Source organism: Lynx rufus, unplaced genomic scaffold, assembly GCF_022079265.1.
Source record: "Lynx rufus isolate CCGP_SWC_20201006 ecotype Redwood Valley unplaced genomic scaffold, mLynRuf1.p SCAF_1, whole genome shotgun sequence".
Taxonomy (NCBI): domain Eukaryota; kingdom Metazoa; phylum Chordata; class Mammalia; order Carnivora; family Felidae; genus Lynx; species Lynx rufus.
The window spans coordinates 173,952,308-173,969,446 of NW_025814823.1; the positions used below are offsets into that span (position 1 = coordinate 173,952,308).

The window sequence follows — 17,139 nt, forward strand, 5'->3', positions numbered from 1 at the left end:
GGCCAGCCGCTGGGGAGCCAGAGCTTCCCTAGCCCAGCCCTAGAGCGGCTGCGTGTCCGGGGAACCGACCACTGCAAACCCAGCGCCGTTGTTACAGCTTTCAGGATGTCAGAACGCCGAGGGGTCCAGAGAGGGTCTGTGTCTTGCCCAGGGTCACACAGCTTCCGCTGCCTGAGGATCACTAAGCTCGAATCGAGCTGGTGGGGTGGGGGCTTCGGGGCGGCAGTGTGGGCAGGATGGGGGTAGGAAGCTGGCCCTCTCAGTAGGGGAGAAATATAAGATGGAGGGAAAATGGGGAATTCGGTTGGACTCCTCTCCCTGGGTTTGCCAGGCGCCCGTACTCCTGCAGCCTCCGGTGTTCACCTCTGGACGATGTGATACTACCTGCTCCCACCTCTGCAGACCCTGGAAGTCACAGTGACCAGAAGTGCAGAGGGAAAGGAGTCAGAAAGGTGAGCCCTTTCCAACACCATACCCACAAAGCTCACACATTCAAGTGCAGACTCAGACTCAGAAAGTTGGGCGGGTACCGCGAAGATGCACACATAGAGCCACTATTGATTCACGGAGGTGCTCTCACCTCCGTTTTACACCTGGCCAAACGGAGCCTCAAAGAGGTGGTGACTTCCTCAAGCCCGAGGACCTAATAAGAGGCAGAGCCATGTTCCAAGCCCAGAGAGGCTGGCTTCACAGGTATTTAACCATCAGTGTATGCCTGTCCTCCTCAGTAGCCTATAGTAGATGAATAACAGTGGTGCACACTAAGTGCTCAGTAAATGTCATCTGTCACTAGGGTCATTGTTCTGATTTTACAGGTAAGACTGAGGTGGAGAGAAGCCAAATAACTGATCCGAGTCAAAGCCAGAGCCCCAGATCCAGGAATACCTTTACAGACACCCCATCCTCCCCCCATGTCCACAAACACTTCTTTTTAGGGGAGCCAAAGCTTGGAGCTCAGATGCGAGGGCGATGTGTTCGGGCATGACCTGAGCAGAGAGGACTTGGCAGGGAGCCCATCAATCCCCACCCTGGGTTGTGAGGCTCTGGGCTCAGATCTCTGATGCTCTGTGGTAGCTAGGAGGTCTGCATCCTGAGCTGGCTCTACCAGGCTGTGCTGTGTGTCCCTGGGTGATCCCTCAATCTCTGTGTTCTGCAAACTCCACCTGGGAAGGCTATTGGGCCCTGTGTCTGGAGGAGGATTTGAGGGGTCCTAGAAGAAAGGAGTGGGGTGCTTTCTGACCCTGAGGGAGGAATGGAAGCAGCCAGCTGTCCAAGCTCTTGGCTGGCGGGGGGAGGGGGTCCCCTCCCCACTTCTTCCTGCCAAAGTGGAATCCCTCGCATCTCAAGAGGAGGCTTGGGGGTGGAAGCTGGAAAGTAACGTCCAGTGTTACACTAGGCACTAGGAGGCACTAGGATTTGAACCCTCTGCTGCTCATCCACCTTTGAGCCTCCATGGTCTACTCTTGCCTTTGGACATCTGTGCTTTTGACTGTTGAGCAACCTTTCCGGACTCTGCTTTGGCATTTGTATTGGTTCTGGTGTGAGATTAGAATGTGATCGCAGGTTTGCCCCTTGATGGCTGAGGCATATCCCCTCACCCATTTCCTCATCTGCAAAACGCTGGCACCTAGCTCTTAGGTCATTGGGAGGACCAGTGAAAAGATGACTAGGATGGGACTTGCTTAGACTGTGCAGGAGACCCTAGAACTCTAATTTCTCCACAGAACCTCACTGCAGATGCTTGGGTCAAGAGTGAGCCGCTCCCACCTGTGGCTTCTGGAGCCCACTGGGCCACACTTCCCCAGATCTGAGGCAAGGAGAGGCACTTCCTGAGCCACTTTCCTCAGCTGTGAGATGAAAACACAACCTGTCTTCAAGCGGGCAGGGGTGGAGTTGGGTGGAGTGATGAGAATGAGGCACACAGGTGTGCAGGCCACATCACTACATTGGGATTCCAGAGCAGGGGACCTGGGGGTTAACCTGAGGGGAGATTTCACGGGAAAACAGACTCGTGGCTTCTCTGGAAAATCTGGTAAAATTGAGCCTCCTTCCCACTTCCTCCAGAGTGATTCTGCATGTGCCCGGGAAGGTATTTCAGATCAGGAGGAGATGTGTTACTGGCCTCTGGCCGTGGAGGATCCCTGAGGGGCTGTGAGGATTTGCTGAGGGCCTCTCAGGGGAGTAAGAGGGTCATCATGAGAGAAGACAGGGCAGGGTTTTCCTGGCCCTGTAGCATCAGAAGTAAGAGTCAAGCCCAGAGCCCCTTCCTTGGGCATCCACCACCCAGTGTGAGCCAGCCCCTGCTGGGGTGGGGGAGCAGCCCCATGGAGATAGCTAATGCTGTCATGATGCAATGTGGTAGCAGTCTTGCTGTGTAATAAGGAAGCCAAAGCAGCTGACTGCCGGAAGACATGTCAGGGGGGTTCCGAGGAGGCAGTCTTTGAGCTGAACTTCAAAGGTTGAGCAGGATTTTGCCAGAGGTAAGGATGATGATGTTTTAAGTAGAATTGTATAGTCAGAGGTTTAGTAGCTTTAAAGTACATGACTTGATTGTGGGTGAATGCTTTCTCAGGGTGGAGTGGCCTCACTGTTCTCAGTGTGGCCTTGGGCAAATCATTTCACTCCTTAGGCCTCGGATCCTCACCCATAAAATAAGGCCTTCCAATGAAGACTGGATGATAGTGCATTTAAAAATTCTGGATCCCCTTAGACCAGAGGGGATTATGGAGACATGCAGCAAAATGACTGACAGGGCTGTGTGCGAATTAAATGGTATGAAGTGAAGGTTAGGGTAGGTCTAGGCCTGAGTTCAGAGATGAGGGAGTTCAGTACAAAATGGAGACCCCAGAGCTTCCTGTAAGAGGTGAGATGAGAACAGAGCCCCGAGGACAGAGAAGAAGAATAGACTGATAGAAAGGAAGAGGGAGGGTATCTCAGGCAGGGAAGGTCAGCGGGTGCACCATCATGGTTGTGGGAGAAGGACTGGGGAGAGGTGAGCCTGAAAGGGTGGGGGAAGTTTGTTAATTATAGCCCAAAAGGCAGGCAGCAGGGAGCCATTGCAGGTTCTGTCCCTACAGAGGCAAGCAGGAGGGTGGTTTTAACAATGTAGCATCTTCCAATGAGGGAAAGATTTTCTAGTTGCTTTTACATAGTGGGAAAAATAGAAGGTTGGGAGGGATATAGGAGAAGGGAGAGTTGATGATAAGGAAGTGGGTTAGAGAAAGGTATCACTGTGTACTTTCCCATTCATTCTCAAGCACGCCTAGTTTTAACTGATGGATAGAGTTTGGCAGGTAACATCTATAGTACTGCATCACGAACTTGATCTCCTGTGCTTAGACATCTGCAAACCACCCCTGGGTACCATCTTCCTTGCGTTGCTGGCTGCACATCCACAGTGCTGTAACAGATTGTTGCTGGTCTAAACAACACTTGGATAAGCATCTCTGTTCCCCAAACCTCCTTCTGGATTGTTTCCATTGGATACCTTTCCTGAAGGGAGATTTTCTGACTTTAAGGGAACTGATGTTTTAATGCCTTTTTTTAAAGTATGTTTTTTAAGTTGTTAATGTTTATTTTTGAGAGAGAGTACAGAGAGAGAGAGAGAATGTGAGCAGGGGAGGGGCAGACAGAGAGGAAGACAGAATTTGAAGCAGGTTCCAGGCTCTGAGCTGTCAGCACAGAGCCTGACGTGGGGCTCGAACTCGGACTGTGAGATCGTGACCTGAGCTGAAGTCAGACGCTTAACCAACTGAGCCACCCAGGCGCCCCTGTTTTAATGCTTTACAAGATTTAAAACATACCTTTACGGTAATTTTCTTAACGATTTTCTATAGGCTATACTGTACATGTTTTTTTCTCTTTCTTTATTGTTATTTTTTCATCATGAAGAGTGTACTCTTTAACCCCCATACCCTATTTCACCCATCCTCCTCCCCAAATTGTACAGAGTTTTTTAAAAAGAGCAAATGTACACAAGCATATACAATAAAAAGTCTGTCCTCCTGACCCCATACTCTCTTCCAGTTTTCCCTGAGGACAGTTGTTAGTTCCTATATATCCTTCCAAAAATATTCTATGGAGATATCATGTATATCCAATTTCAGAAAAATTGATACATACTGTTACATTCTGTTCAGGAAATTGCTTTCAATTTTTATTTTTAAATTTGGGATTATGAAGTACACCAAAGAAGCATAGAAAATGACACCACCACACCTCCAGTAGGCCAACACAAAGGTTTAACAAATATTAACGTTTTGCACTGGCATCTTGTTTAGGGCTGTCTTGCAGGTGGCCCTATGTCAGTGCAGCCCCATGCAGAAGAGTCCAGTTATTGTTTATTGCACACATCATTCTTTTCGGCCTGTGCCCAGCTCTGGGATAGAGTATTACTGATTTTTATTCTTAAATAATCGATGTGGAGGCAATACCCTACTTTGTATAATGTCTGCCCCAGTATTATTAGGCAAAGGAGAACGAAGCTCGGTTTTGGTTTTAATTAAAATATCTGTTCAGGGGCGCCTGGGTGGCGCAGTCGGTTAAGCGTCCGACTTCAGCCAGGTCACGATCTCGCGGTCCGTGAGTTCGAGCCCCGCGTCAGGCTCTGGGCTGATGGCTCGGAGCCTGGAGCCTGTTTCCGATTCTGTGTCTCCCTCTCTCTCTGCCCCTCCCCCGTTCATGCTCTGTCTCTCTCTGTCCCAAAAATAAATAAACGTTGAAAAAAAAAAAAATTTAAAAAAAAAAAAAATAAAATATCTGTTCAGCCACACTTCCTAGCTGTGTGACCTGGGGTGAGTGACGCGCCCCCCCCCTTGATTCTCTTTACCCATCTGTAAAATGTCGTAGTCATTCCTCCGTCTCATCGCTGCTGGGAGAAGTACAGTGGAAAACTGAAGACTCCACTGGGCTTAGTTCCCCAATACCGTTAAAGCCCTCCGCTGGGGAGACTAAGCTCTCATAGCCACGCGCTGAAAGCACCCAGAGCTCCCGACAACTGCGGCTCAAGCTTCAAACTGTTCCCCGCCCCTTTCCCGGGCCACGCTGGGGGTGGGGCGGTTAAATGTCTCTGTGACGTCAGCGCAAGCAGGACCAATCGCCCTGCCTCACAGGCGTTAGTTCGTTTGCCTGGGTTGCCCGCTATTGGTCCATTGGGCAATCCAGGCCCTCCCAGCTTTTTAAAGCTGCCGCGTAGTATAAACAAGGAGATGTAGGGCGGCCAGGCCATGATGTCATCGCGGCGCGGTAGCTCTTGGGGCTGACGTCATCTCCGGGGAGGTTGCCGACCCAAGGCTGTTAGAGCCTTCCTAACCTACTCGGGCTGGCTTAAGAGGCCGCTCCTGCCCCGTCGAAGGTCAGTCCCATTGCACTTCAGTGTCTCAGGCGGCGCCCTGTCCCGGAAGAGAAGACCATGACACAGTAAGTCCGGGCTGCGGCTCTCCTAGCGGGACTCCTTTCTCCGGCAGGGAAACTGAGCCTCAGAGGCGCGAATGGTTCGCGAGTTTGCATATCAAGTTCGAGTTGCAGCCGGTTGGCCTTGCCCAACCCGGGGTCTCCCATCTTTAGCTCAGGCCATGTGGCCCCGCCCCTTGCCTGTGGTGACTGCGGTCACTTTAAGTGCGAAGGTGGGGGCAAGAAGGAGGTTTTAAAGAAAATCTGCCCTCAAGATGGCGTCCTATTAATCACGTGCCGAGTCGCCGCAAGTGATTGGCTCTCATGGCACCTGCGGGGCGGAGCTCTTGGCGGGGCTGCCGCGGGCAGCAGCCGGCTACTGTTTGCCGGAACCTCACGGCGCGCCCCCGCGAGCCCCCCTCCCGCCCGGCGCGCGACCCCGCCGCTTCGAATGTTGTGAATCAAATGTGGGGTTTGTTACATTCCGCTGCCGCCGCGGACAGTTCTTAAAGGGCCAGCGGCCCGCAGCTGCGCAAACCCGGCTGCGTCCTGCGCCGCCTCCCGCTCCCGGAGGGCCTGGGCTGAGGGAGGCAGACCGCGCGTGGGCCTCGCGAGGCAGACGCCGGCGGACCGACAACAAAGAAAGGGCCCCGGAAGGAGCTGTACTGCCCCCGGACCGGGGGGTGGGGAGGGGAGCACATTGTTCCGCAGGGCGGGGGCTCTTAAAGGGTCCAGGCAGCCCCCCCTCCCCCCTGCCCAGCTTGGCCGTCCTAGATCGGGAACAAAGGAGCCAACGTGTGGCCTGGCGGCCGAAGGTGAGTAGGGGCCAGAGCCCCAACTCCCTATTTCCGCATCCCTGGAACTCCTTCCTCTCTCCCCTGGGGCTGGGGGCTGTGGTGTAGCTGGCTCTGCAGGGGTTAATCACGGGCGGTCCGGAGGGGGACGGCGAGACCTCTAGAATCAAGGAGGATTACCACCACCACCTCCCCCTCCCGCAACCTCCCAAGGCCAGGTCGAGTCTCCCTTCTCCGGAGACTGAGTGTTGCGGTTGGAGAGGAAGGAGCCGCCCCCTCCCCCTGCCACCGCCACTTCCTTTGTTGTTGCTTTTGTCTCACGCCGAGCACATGGTCCGGGATCCTCGGCTCTTAAAGTCACAGCGCGCTGGCCCCAACGCCGCAGTCTGGCCTCCCGCCCCCCCATGCCCTTCCGAGCACGGCACAAAGGAGTGAGAGGAGGACGTGGGAGACCCCTCTTCGGGCGGGTGTCTACATCTCGGGCCCCACTATCCCCGGGTAAGGGAGGCTGAGTAAGCTCCCCAGAGCCCCGCAACCCGCATCGAGTTCGCGTTGAGGAGGGGCCGGCCCCTCAGAACACTGATTTCCCCTGCCCGTTAATGTGACCACCTGGTTTCTTGCGTCTTGTTTCTTCTGGCTTTATTTGGGCATTCTAAGAAGGGGAGATTTCCACCCCCATTTCACAGCTGTGACAACTGAGGCTCATGGAAGCAGAGAGATTTCCTTGATCAAGGTCATCTAGGGAACCTGGGCTGGCCAAGGACTCCTAGCCAGGAGCCTGATGGTCCTGCCCTCAGCTACCTCCAGGCAGCACATGTTGGGGAGCTCTGCTTGCCCACCAGGCAGTGGTGGCCTAGCCTGCCCCTTGGGGTGGAGGCGGCTTCTCATCCTGCCTGAGTCTACTCATGCTCTCAGAGGCTGGCTTTGCTTAACAGCAAAACAGCCCTTGTTCCTGCAAACATCACCCAGGGGCAAATGACTTGGCTGGGGCTCCCTAGACTAGGATTGGGATGGCTGTTTGGGGCCCTGGAAGTAGGGATTTGGCTACCTCCTGGGGGAGAGGGGTGGATGCAAAGTGTGGTTCCTGTTTCCAGGCCAGATTGGATTTAGGGATGGGACCCTCAAGACCCATTTGCCCAGACCTTAAGAGAGCACAGCACAGGACTATGGAAAGGCAGAGGAATTGATGAGGGTGGTTACCTGGCCACCCTTGCTGTTTGACCTTGAGCAAGTTGATAGCTCCATCTCTGGGCCTCACTTGCGTCACCACAATAGTGTTAGTCATGGGTGCCTGAAACAGAAAACTCTTGAGATCCCCTTTAGGGACTGGAAAAAGAGACTTGGGATAAGGTGGTTATTGGGGATACTGATGCTAATGAGAGAGTCAGGAGTTGGGGGCCTAGAGGGCTAGCCAGGCAAGACTAGTTCTGTTTCTCTGGCTTTGTGAGCTAGAGTAAGTTACTTCCTTTCTCCATGTCTCAGTTTCCTCAACTGTGAAGTGGGTGTGTCCCCTCTGTACAACTTGTGTTCTTGGTAGGACTTCCAAGAACCAGGTGCCCCTCACTTGCCAGCTGGAGTTTTCCCCTAGGGAGGCACATTTCCCAGCTAGCACTTAGAGCGCTTGAAGTGGCATCTCATTTTTGCTTGTGAGCCAGAGTCATCTAGGAGGTCAGCCTATCTTAATTTCTGATAGTGATCATTCACACCTGAGCTTTGCAAATCACCTCTGCCCTTGAGCAGTCCTTGCCAGTCCATTGGGAAGTGGTTATTGGGCTGTTCCTATTTTATAGGCGAAGGAGCTGAGGCTCAGAGAGGGGAAGCGATGTGTCCAAGACTCTGGCCAGAAGTTGGGGTATCATGTGTAAGAATGCAAGGGTTGATGCTTTCACCTTTAGCACCATCATCTACAGCTGGAGGTCCTTCTGTCTGCTGATCTGGTTTCTCAGCTCCTTGCCACTTACCTTTTCTGAGGAATGGGTGTTTTTGAAGGGGCTGGCCACAGAGAAGATTCCCATGTACCTGGGCCTCTGTGGCATCCACCCCCCCCCACCCCCCCAGAGCTCAGCAGGGCAGCCTGGCACAAGAGGAACCATTGAAGCCACGGCCTGGATCATGTCCCAGTGCACTCACAACTCTGGCTGACAGGCCTTGGACCTCACCTCTCTGAGCCTCAGTGTCCTTATGAGGGTTGCTATGAGGACTCAAGATGACACATGCGAGGTGTCATAGTTATTATTGTTAATATTCCTCATCAATAGGACTGTGGGCTCCCAGGATCTCTGAGGTCCATTAGAGCACAGGTTCCCAAACCTGGCTGTGTTGTAGAAACTGCTTGTGAATTTGATAGAAAATCTAGGTGTCCTTGTTCCCCAGCCTCCAAAGATTCTGGTCCAGAAGGTCTGGAGTAGCCTAGGAGTTTATTGTTTCAGATATTTGGGGGGTTTACTCTGAGTCTCTCTTGGCCTTTGTTTGCTAGGCTGGATTGTCAGCAAGAATCAGGAAGGCTGTGTGTGTAAGGATGTGCCCTTGGCCCACACCAGGGGTTACAAACCTAGTTACCTATGGTGGGCAGGTAGGGAATGGGCCTGGGGTGGCCTGGGGGGAAAGCTCATGCATGCTCTGAGTGAGGGCACCAAGCAGAAATGAGGGCCTAATGGAACCAGATTGTCTCCTTTTTTTTTTTTTTTTTTCCTTTCAGGGAAGGCCAGATTTTTATATAATCTCCCAATTGAAAAAAAATTTTTAATGTTTATTTTTGAGGGGTGGGGAGGGGCAGAGAAAGAGGGAGACACAGAATCCAAAGCAGGCTCCAGGCTCTGATCTGTCAGCACAAAGCCCAACATGGGGCTCGAACTCACTAACTGTGAGATCAGGACTTCAGCCAAAGTTGGACACTTAACCGACTGAGCCACCCAGGCACCCCTGTAATCTCCCAGTTTTTAATCATGGGCACCAACTTCATTGTTGGTAGACTGTGGCCTTGGACCTGTGTGATTGGCTTTCTAGTGTACATTTCCCAGATCAGTGCTGAACACAAGCTGGTCACTGGGCCCTGCCTGCCTTTCTGCCAAGTGCCAGAACTCAAGTTAGATGGGAGAAGTGTGAATTACAGCTCTTAACACTTCCTGGCTGTGGCCTTGGCCAGGCGCTGCCCTAGCAAGTGAAGAGCTTCCTCTGCAGGCTGGTTTTTTGCGATTTAGGGCCCAGGCTTGTAAAGCTTAGCACAGAGGAAGTGTTCTTGCCACTGTTGGCAGGAAAAAACAAAATGTTGAGGGTGTTGTGTTGGTACACTGGCTCCCAAGCTGTGTCAGCAGGGAGGCAACACTGAAAGCTGGGTATCAGAGAACTCACCACAACCCTGGGTATCAGAGATGCATAGGAGTTTTGTCAGATGGAGAAGGGGTGGCTAGAGGGGGCCTTCCTGTGGCAGGAACAGCAAAGGGCTGGTCCTATTTGATGCAACCTTCGGCTTTGCAGGGCCTGATAGGCTCCAGCATTGTCTCTGCCAGAGCCTCATCCCAGTGTCTGGAGTAAATAAATTGTGGCCCTGCAGCTTATCCCACTTGGACCCCCAACTCCTACCAGAGAGGAGACCTGCCACACCCCTTTCCCTCCCAACTTCCTCCTTTAGGTTCTCAGTTCCCCTTTTTTCTCAGCAAGCCCCACCTCTACTTGAGGGCTGTGTTATGCCCCCGGAGCAAGGGCTTGCTGTATGCCAGACCCACCCATCCACCAGTAGCCACTTCCTTCATCACCTCCTGTGAAGCCCTTGGGCTGGACCCCTCCCTGCTGGCAGCAGGGTGTAGTGAGAGGCTTGTGGCCAGCTCACCTCCCAGCTTTGAACACTTGGACAAGTCTCTTCCTCTCTGTGAGCCTCAGTCTTCTCTTTCTTGAAATGGAGCTGACAGTGCCTTCCTTAAAGAGTAAATAAAGTCACATGTGGGTAGACACTGCGGGAGCTGGTTATGGAAAGATAGAAAACTAACTTGAATTTGGAGCCCCTGAGGGCAGGAACCAGGTCAGAACCTCTTACCTGGCAATACTGGAAAGAGAAAGCCTGATTGGAATTGACCCCGAGCCACCCCAGTAGAAGGGAGAAAGCTGGAGTGCCCTCCCAGGAACCCCAGCTTCCTGGAGATTGAAGTTGTAGACCTCCACACCAGGACAAGGTGCCCTGGGAACCCTACTGTGAGGGAACCATGCTGGCTAGCCCTCTGAACTCACCACAACTCTGAATGGGAACTTGACCCCATTTCATAGAGCAGGAAACTGAGGCCTGGGCTCCCTGTCCCTGATCTGTCATCCCTAAACCCCAGTGCCAAGAAGGCCAGACCCAGACAGAGTACACACTACACGTGGAGCACAGGGTGTGATGGGCATCTGTGGCCCCTGGAATTGGACTCCTGAGATTTGATTCTGTCTCTGCAGTCCCTAATGGGGCAAGTGGCTGGACTTCTTTGTGCCTCAGTTTGTTTATCTGTTTGCCTCCTAGGGTTGTGAGCCCTGGCCCAGCCCCTCTACCCCTGTGCCACCCCTGATGCGACCATGGGCTCTGGCAGTGACTAGGTGGCCACCCTCTGCCCCTGTGGGTCAGCGGCAATTCTCTGTAGGACCCAGCAGTACCCCGGGCCAGCTCCGGGGAAGGTAGGAAGGAACCTCCTAGTCCTGCAGAGCCTAGAGCCCCTGGTGCTGGGGCTGTCAGCTTGGGTTGGGGAATAGGGGCTGGGAGGGTGGGGCATAGGGCCCTGAGCTTTCTTCCTTCCCCAGTGGGTAGTGACCTTGGCTTCTCTCCATGCTCTCTGAATGAGTGGCTCCCCTCAGTCCTACTGGGGCCTCCTCTCTGTGGTGCAGCCCCAGCCGCGAGGGCCCCCTGGCCAGCCTGCCTGCCCAGGATGAGCACTTACCCTCCCAGCAGCCACCGTCCCGACCACACCTCCCTGTAGAGGAGCACCGAGCCTCGGCTCCTGCCGGCAGGAGCCCCCGAATGCTGCACCCAGCCTCTCAACAGAGCCCGTTCATGGTTGATCTCCACGAGCAGGTAGGCAGAACACCCTTCACCTGTTTCCCCACCCTGCGGGCCCCTCCCCACCAGTCTCTAGCAAACCTGTCTGAAGACCAGAGATAGTGGAGCCCTGATTGCACTTTCCTTAACTCATTGCATGTTCAGTGAGGCATTATTAGCCCTGTTTTACAGGCTGGTAAATCGAGGCCCAGAGAAGGAAAGGGCCACCTTTGGGACTACACAGTGGATGAGTGGTTGAGCTGGAAGCCCCTCCCAGGTTTCCCAGAGGGTTCTCTCTGCCCTTTAGGGCTTGGGGCAGGGGGACAGCCAGGTCTGTACCTAGGTAGGACCCCACTAGAGAAGGGAAGGGAGCTGGTCCAGCAGGGTTTTCTCATTTAGGGGCAGCAGCATGGCCAGGTTTCCTCCCTACAGTTCTTGGGTTTTCTGTCCACCCACAGGTGCACCAGGGACCCGTCCCTCTGTCCTACACAGTCACCACAGTGACGACCCAAGGCTTCCCCTTGCCTACAGGCCAACACATCCCTGGCTGCAGTGCCCAGCAGCTCCCAGCATGCTCCGTGATGTTCAGCGGGCAGCACTACCCCCTCTGCTGCCTCCCACCCCCGGTGAGTGAGTGCTTTCACCTCCTTCCCCACTACTACCTGAAAGCCTCAGACACAGGCCAGCAGTAGAAGCAAGCCAAGTTTATGATAGCCATCAAGGCTATCAGAGCATCTGCCCAGTTCCAGGCCCCAACACTGTTCAGAAAAGCATGTGTGTGCTCATGTACAGTTAGCACCTGGGGTTTAGGGACCTTCCTGCACCCCAGTACCTGCCTTTTGGTTTGGAATTGTTAACTAAGGGCCTTAAGAGTGTAGTGTCCTGCCTAAGTGGCCTCTAGCAGGGATGGGATGGTCTATAGGGCTTCTTTGGGGACCTCTCAATGAATGGAATTGCTCCTGGTTCTCAGCACAAGCATAGCCCCAACCCAGAGCCTAGAAGAACATTCTACAGTACACCCCCCACGCCCCCTCTCTTGGCAGCTGATCCAGGCGTGTACCATGCAGCAGCTCCCTGTGCCCTATCAGGCCTACCCCCACCTCATCTCCAGTGACCACTACATCCTGCACCCCCCACCGCCAGCCCCACACCCCCAGCCTGCCCACATGGCACCTCTTGGGCAGTTTGTATCGCTGCAGGCCCAGCATCCACGTATGGTGAGTCTGGGCGATGGGTTTGATGCTATAGGGCATGGTATGGGGGGCGGGGCTTCCCTTGTTGCTGACTCTGGCTGACCCACCCTTGCCTCTTCCAGCCCCTGCAGCGGCTTGACAATGATGTGGACCTTCGGGGGGACCAGCATCCCCTGGGGAGCTTTACCTACTCCACCTCTGCCCCAGGCCCAGCCCTGTCCCCATCTATGCCCCTGCACTACCTGCCCCATGATCCACTGCACCAGGAGCTGTCCTTTGGTGTGGTAAGTAGCACCCCCACCCAGACTCTAGGGCGATCAGGAGACAGGCCCACTGGTCTGATCTGCACCTGGCACCCCTCTCACAGCCATATTCCCACATGATGCCTCGGAGACTGAGCACCCAGAGATACCGCCTGCAACAGCCGCTGCCCCCGCCACCCCCACCGCCACCCCCGCCACCGTATTACCCCAGCTTCCTGCCCTACTTCCTGTAAGTACCAGCACATCTGCCCCAGAGCCCTGGTGCTCTGGTCTCCTGGGGCCTCCAGTTGTTGGACCCAAACATAGCCCTAGGAGGTACCCAGGACCTCTGAAGCCATCTGGCATTCCCACCAAACCACACATACTCTCAGCACCCACCAGCTGGGTTCCTTGCTCTCCTATAATGTCCTGGGACAAACACTGGAGCCCTGGTGTGAATGGTGCAGAGCTCTGGGCTTTGTTTCACGGAGGGAGTCGGGAGCAGCTCTGCACCCCCTACACCTACTGACCTTGACCCTGGGTCCCCCACACCTGTCTCCCGTAGCTCGATGCTGCCAATGTCACCAACAGCAATGGGGCCCACCATCAGCCTGGATCTCGACGTGGATGATGTGGAGATGGAGAACTATGAGGTCCCGTGGAGCACTGTCCTGGGAGGTAGGAGCTTGGGGGACCTCTGGCCTTGAGCACTAATGACCCTACCCTCCTGTCTGTATCCAGGCCCTCCTGAATCTGGCAGAGCGGCTAGGAGATGCGAAGCCCCGAGGCCTCACCAAAGCGGACATCGAGCAGCTCCCGTCGTACCGCTTTAACCCAGACAGCCATCAGTCAGAGCAGACACTGTGAGTACTGTGCCCCTGTCTCCTCCAGGGGGACCCCTTCCTCCAGGGGACTTTGTGCTATGTAGTGAGCCTCCCTCTGCTGTTAGTGTGGAAGTAACACTCAGTGCCCTCCTTCTAGATGTGTTGTCTGCTTCAGTGACTTCGAGGCACGGCAGCTGCTCCGAGTCCTCCCCTGCAACCACGAGTTCCACACCAAGTGTGTCGATAAGTGGTTAAAGGTAACGCAGCCCAGGCCAGATCCTGGGTATTCCTCATGTGGTGAGGGAGGTGGGTGGACCTTGGAGGGTTTCCCCCCTTATCCTTGTCATCACCCAGAAGTTGAGGCTCTGTTCAGGGGTCAAGTCCCAGAAGTAGAATAGACCCAGCTGAGGTGGGGGACAGGCAAGAGTGGAGCCTGATGTGTGCCTGCTCCCCCAGGCCAACCGGACGTGTCCCATTTGCCGGGCCGACGCCTCCGAGGTGCCCAGGGAGGCTGAGTGAGGCCCACAGCTGCCCAGGATAACCCTGCCCGAAGCTCTGGAAGCTCGGGTTGGGGGGACCTGGGGAGGACGGGGAGGGAGTGGCTCAGGCCTGCCCCGTCATTCCCGCCTGCATCTCCAGAGCTGGTGCCAGGGTCAGCCCCGAGAGAAGCCCCTGCAATAAGCCCCTGCATTTGCCAAGCTCCAAAGACTCCTGCCCCGATATGCCTGCCAGTCTGCCCACCACGGAGCTGCCTGAGTGTCTCTAACTCAGTCTCCCTCCTGTTTGCCCTCAAGTCCGTCTCCTTTACCTGCCAGCCCTGGGAGCCAGGAGTCCATCCCCCACCCCAGTGCAGCTGGGGGAGATCCTCAGCCCCAGGGTGGGCAAAGGGAGCTCCATCCTGGGTTGCCTGGTCTCTTGCACTGAAATGGTGTGCCATCTGACTGGTGGTACTGACAGGTGTGTGGACAGATGGTGGCATGAGGCCATTTCCTGAGCGCCCCAGGCCTGGGTCCTCCTGCCTTGACCCCAGACAGATTCAGGCAGCCAGCCCCACGCAGGCTGCTGTGAGGGGTGGGTCTGGCTCCCTCAAGGACTGTCACCCCAGTCACAACATTCCAGCCCCACCCCCAGGCTGGAGGGCATCAGAGCCAGCCTCCTGAGCAGGTGGGAGACAGGCTCTGAGCTGAGGTGGCATGTATCTTGAGGGGGCCTGGGCCATGCAGGGGAGAGTGACCTCCTTTGTTCCTCATGGCCACCCCTCCCTGGCATTGATGGGGGCCAGACCCATGCCCAATCTCCCCTCTCTGTTGTTTTGCATGAACGTGAGGAGTTTTTATTTATTCATTTGGCCCAAAATCGCGTGTAGGATTTGGGGGTGTGGATTTTTAAACAATTTATTTTCTTTTGGTTTAATGGGGGGATACAGGGACCAACCAGGACCAAGTGCCCAGGGGGCCGGGAATGGTCTGGTGGTGCCGCCTGGTCTGCATGCATGCGTGCGGCTGGGGCTGGGCTGGGCGGCTGGCGGTCACGGGTGGGGTTGGGGGGTGGTCTGTGCTCAGCTGATAACTGCCATGCACTGTACTGCACACGTCCCCAGAGCCTACCGGGACCGTACGCTTTTCAGGGCATTTCTCCCTCCAGCCAGGGCCCATCTCCCATCTGACTGGGCTAGTCTCCTCCTAGGAAGTCCCAGGAGGACAGGGACCAGGGAGGGCGTGGATCCCACCTCCAGGGGCCCCCTCCCAGCCTGAGCCCTGCCCTCCAAGGTCTGGAGGAGGCCCCCTGTAGGGTCTGGCTGAGCTCCCACCTTCTCCCTCCCTGGTCCCGTTCCTTTCCTGTCCTACCCCTAGCTGGGGTTGCTGCCCCTGAACGAACCGCGTGTGGGGCCGGCACATCCTAGCAGGCAGCCCCTGGCGCCTGCTGCCTCAGGGATGCTCCAACCACCCTCGTTCTCCCCGCAGCGGCCCTGGCTCCCTGCGTCCCCTCAGCCTGCCATGGGGCCCCATCAGCCTGGCCCCACCCCCGTGGAGAACCCAAAGTCTTACTGTATATAACTCCAGGTGACGTTTCTATATTTATAGCAGTGTTCAAACCCCACGTGTTTTACACAGAGAACCACCCTCTCCAAACCCCCCCTCCCTTTCCCACCCCAACAAAAGGTTTTCAGAATCCTTAAGGTTCCTGGGGCAGGCGGAAACAGGCTCTCGGATTGTGTGTCGGCTGCAGCAATGATTCCAACGAGCAGCTATGGGGGGGGGAACACAACATTAAAAAAAAAAAATCATTAAAAAAAGATTTATAAACAATTATTTAGGATGTTTGTGATTTGCCGACCTTGCTATAGATGCCATGTTACCAATGATTTCCTGTGGTGGGGGCTTGTCATTGTTTACTCTTTTATTTACCAACTTCTGGCCTAGGCATGACAGTGGGCACCATCCCCCAGCCCTGGCTGGGCCCAGCACCTGTGTTCTGTGTTAGAAAGGTTTTATATATATATATATATACATATATATATATATATACATATATATAAAAATATATGTAATTGGGGGGGCCCTGTTCCTTGCACATTTTACAGTTACCTCATTTTTCCCATGTATGTATTTGAGAAAATGCTAATATATAGAGAAAAAAATGGTTCTTAAAGCTTAAATGTGTGGTTTTTTCCATTCCATTGGATTCACATTGGTTTGTAGCATTTAACATAACTAGTATGTTGTATTATATATATGTGTATACTGATTGAAATTTTTAACAGATTTGTACTTTTTTTAAAATGAAAGTTGCTAGTTCTGCTTGACCAAGTAGTGCAATCATTATTTTTTTTAATATTGTTGCTGATTTCAGAGGGATATTCACTAATAAATGTATGATGTATATCAAGTATTGCCCAAGCTGCCTTTGGCTACCTGTGTTCTTTTGGTGGGAAGAGGGGGTAATAATGTCGGTCTGAGAGTGGGTAGGGGATAGGGATAAGGTGGGCAGAAAAGACTGTTCTGTGCTGTGGCACCTTGGGGGTACCTCCTGATCAAGAAGGTCTGCCAAGCCAGGTTAGTGATGACATTGTGGGCCATCTGCTTCACACTCAAATTAGGCAGGATTCTGTTGACAAGTGGCAGAATTCCATCTAACTGGTTAAGGCACTTGTTGGTCTGTCATTTAAATTTTGGAGGTAGGTTCTGCCCCAAGCATGACTGAATCGGGCTCAGGCATAGTATAAGGAACCAAGACCTCCCCTCATTTTACAAGTTTGTTTTGAAGGAGCTGTTTCTGTGTGGTAGTTCTTGGTAGCTCTAGCTCCATTTCTTCTAGTTTAGCATAATTCCAGGGGAAAACCATTTTCCCCAAAAAATTCTAATGGGATTTCTGGGATGGAGTCATTAGACGCAACTTGAATTATGAGTGCATCCCTGAGCCATTCGCTACCGTCTCAGGGAGCTACAACAGCATGATTGGCCTGGCTTGCATTACATACTCTCCCACCCACAGGCCCTACTCGGACTACGTGGACTTGAGTCCCTCATCCTCAGGCTCAGTGGGGACAAGGGGCTTGAGAACCACCCAAGAGACCAGGTTGGTAATGCAGTTGCATTCCTCTTACCCATGATGGTGTATGGTGCTGCAGGGTTATCAGCTGACTTGTTAGCATGTCAAAGCAACATGGTCTGGAGCAGGAACAGTGGGCTG

The 17,139-nt window shown here is 54.0% G+C and overlaps 1 protein-coding gene across 9 annotated transcripts; it reads left to right on the forward strand.

Annotated features, from left to right (window-relative positions):
• The first annotated feature begins 365 nt into the window (after positions 1 to 365).
• RNF44 (ring finger protein 44) lies at positions 366 to 16,346 on the forward strand. 9 transcript variants are annotated; one of them, XM_047090801.1, is made up of 11 exons: positions 366 to 452; positions 10,678 to 10,829; positions 11,007 to 11,223; positions 11,646 to 11,813; positions 12,231 to 12,404; positions 12,503 to 12,664; positions 12,748 to 12,872; positions 13,188 to 13,275; positions 13,364 to 13,485; positions 13,604 to 13,703; positions 15,411 to 16,346. In XM_047090801.1, exons 2-11 carry the CDS (start codon positions 10,723 to 10,725, stop codon positions 15,501 to 15,503), a joined length of 1,356 nt encoding a protein of 451 aa, XP_046946757.1. In that variant the 5' UTR covers positions 366 to 452; positions 10,678 to 10,722; the 3' UTR covers positions 15,504 to 16,346. The 9 variants fall into 9 exon arrangements, with proteins under 9 accessions (XP_046946757.1, XP_046946715.1, XP_046946704.1 ...); XM_047090759.1 differs by having other exon boundaries at positions 371 to 452; positions 11,037 to 11,223; XM_047090748.1 differs by having other exon boundaries at positions 372 to 452; positions 13,903 to 15,588.
• Positions 16,347 to 17,139: the final 793 nt, after the last annotated feature.

Excerpts from the sequence above, each read along its gene's own strand:
- RNF44 (XM_047090801.1), top strand. The coding sequence starts at position 10,723 with ATGCGACCATGGGCTCTGGCAGTGACTAGGTGGCCACCCTCTGCCCCT. Across the intron at positions 10,830-11,006 it reads CCGGGCCAGCTCCGGGGAAG|TCCTACTGGGGCCTCCTCTC; the intron begins GTAGGAAGGAAC and ends GGCTCCCCTCAG. Across the intron at positions 12,665-12,747 it reads AGGAGCTGTCCTTTGGTGTG|CCATATTCCCACATGATGCC; the intron begins GTAAGTAGCACC and ends CCCCTCTCACAG.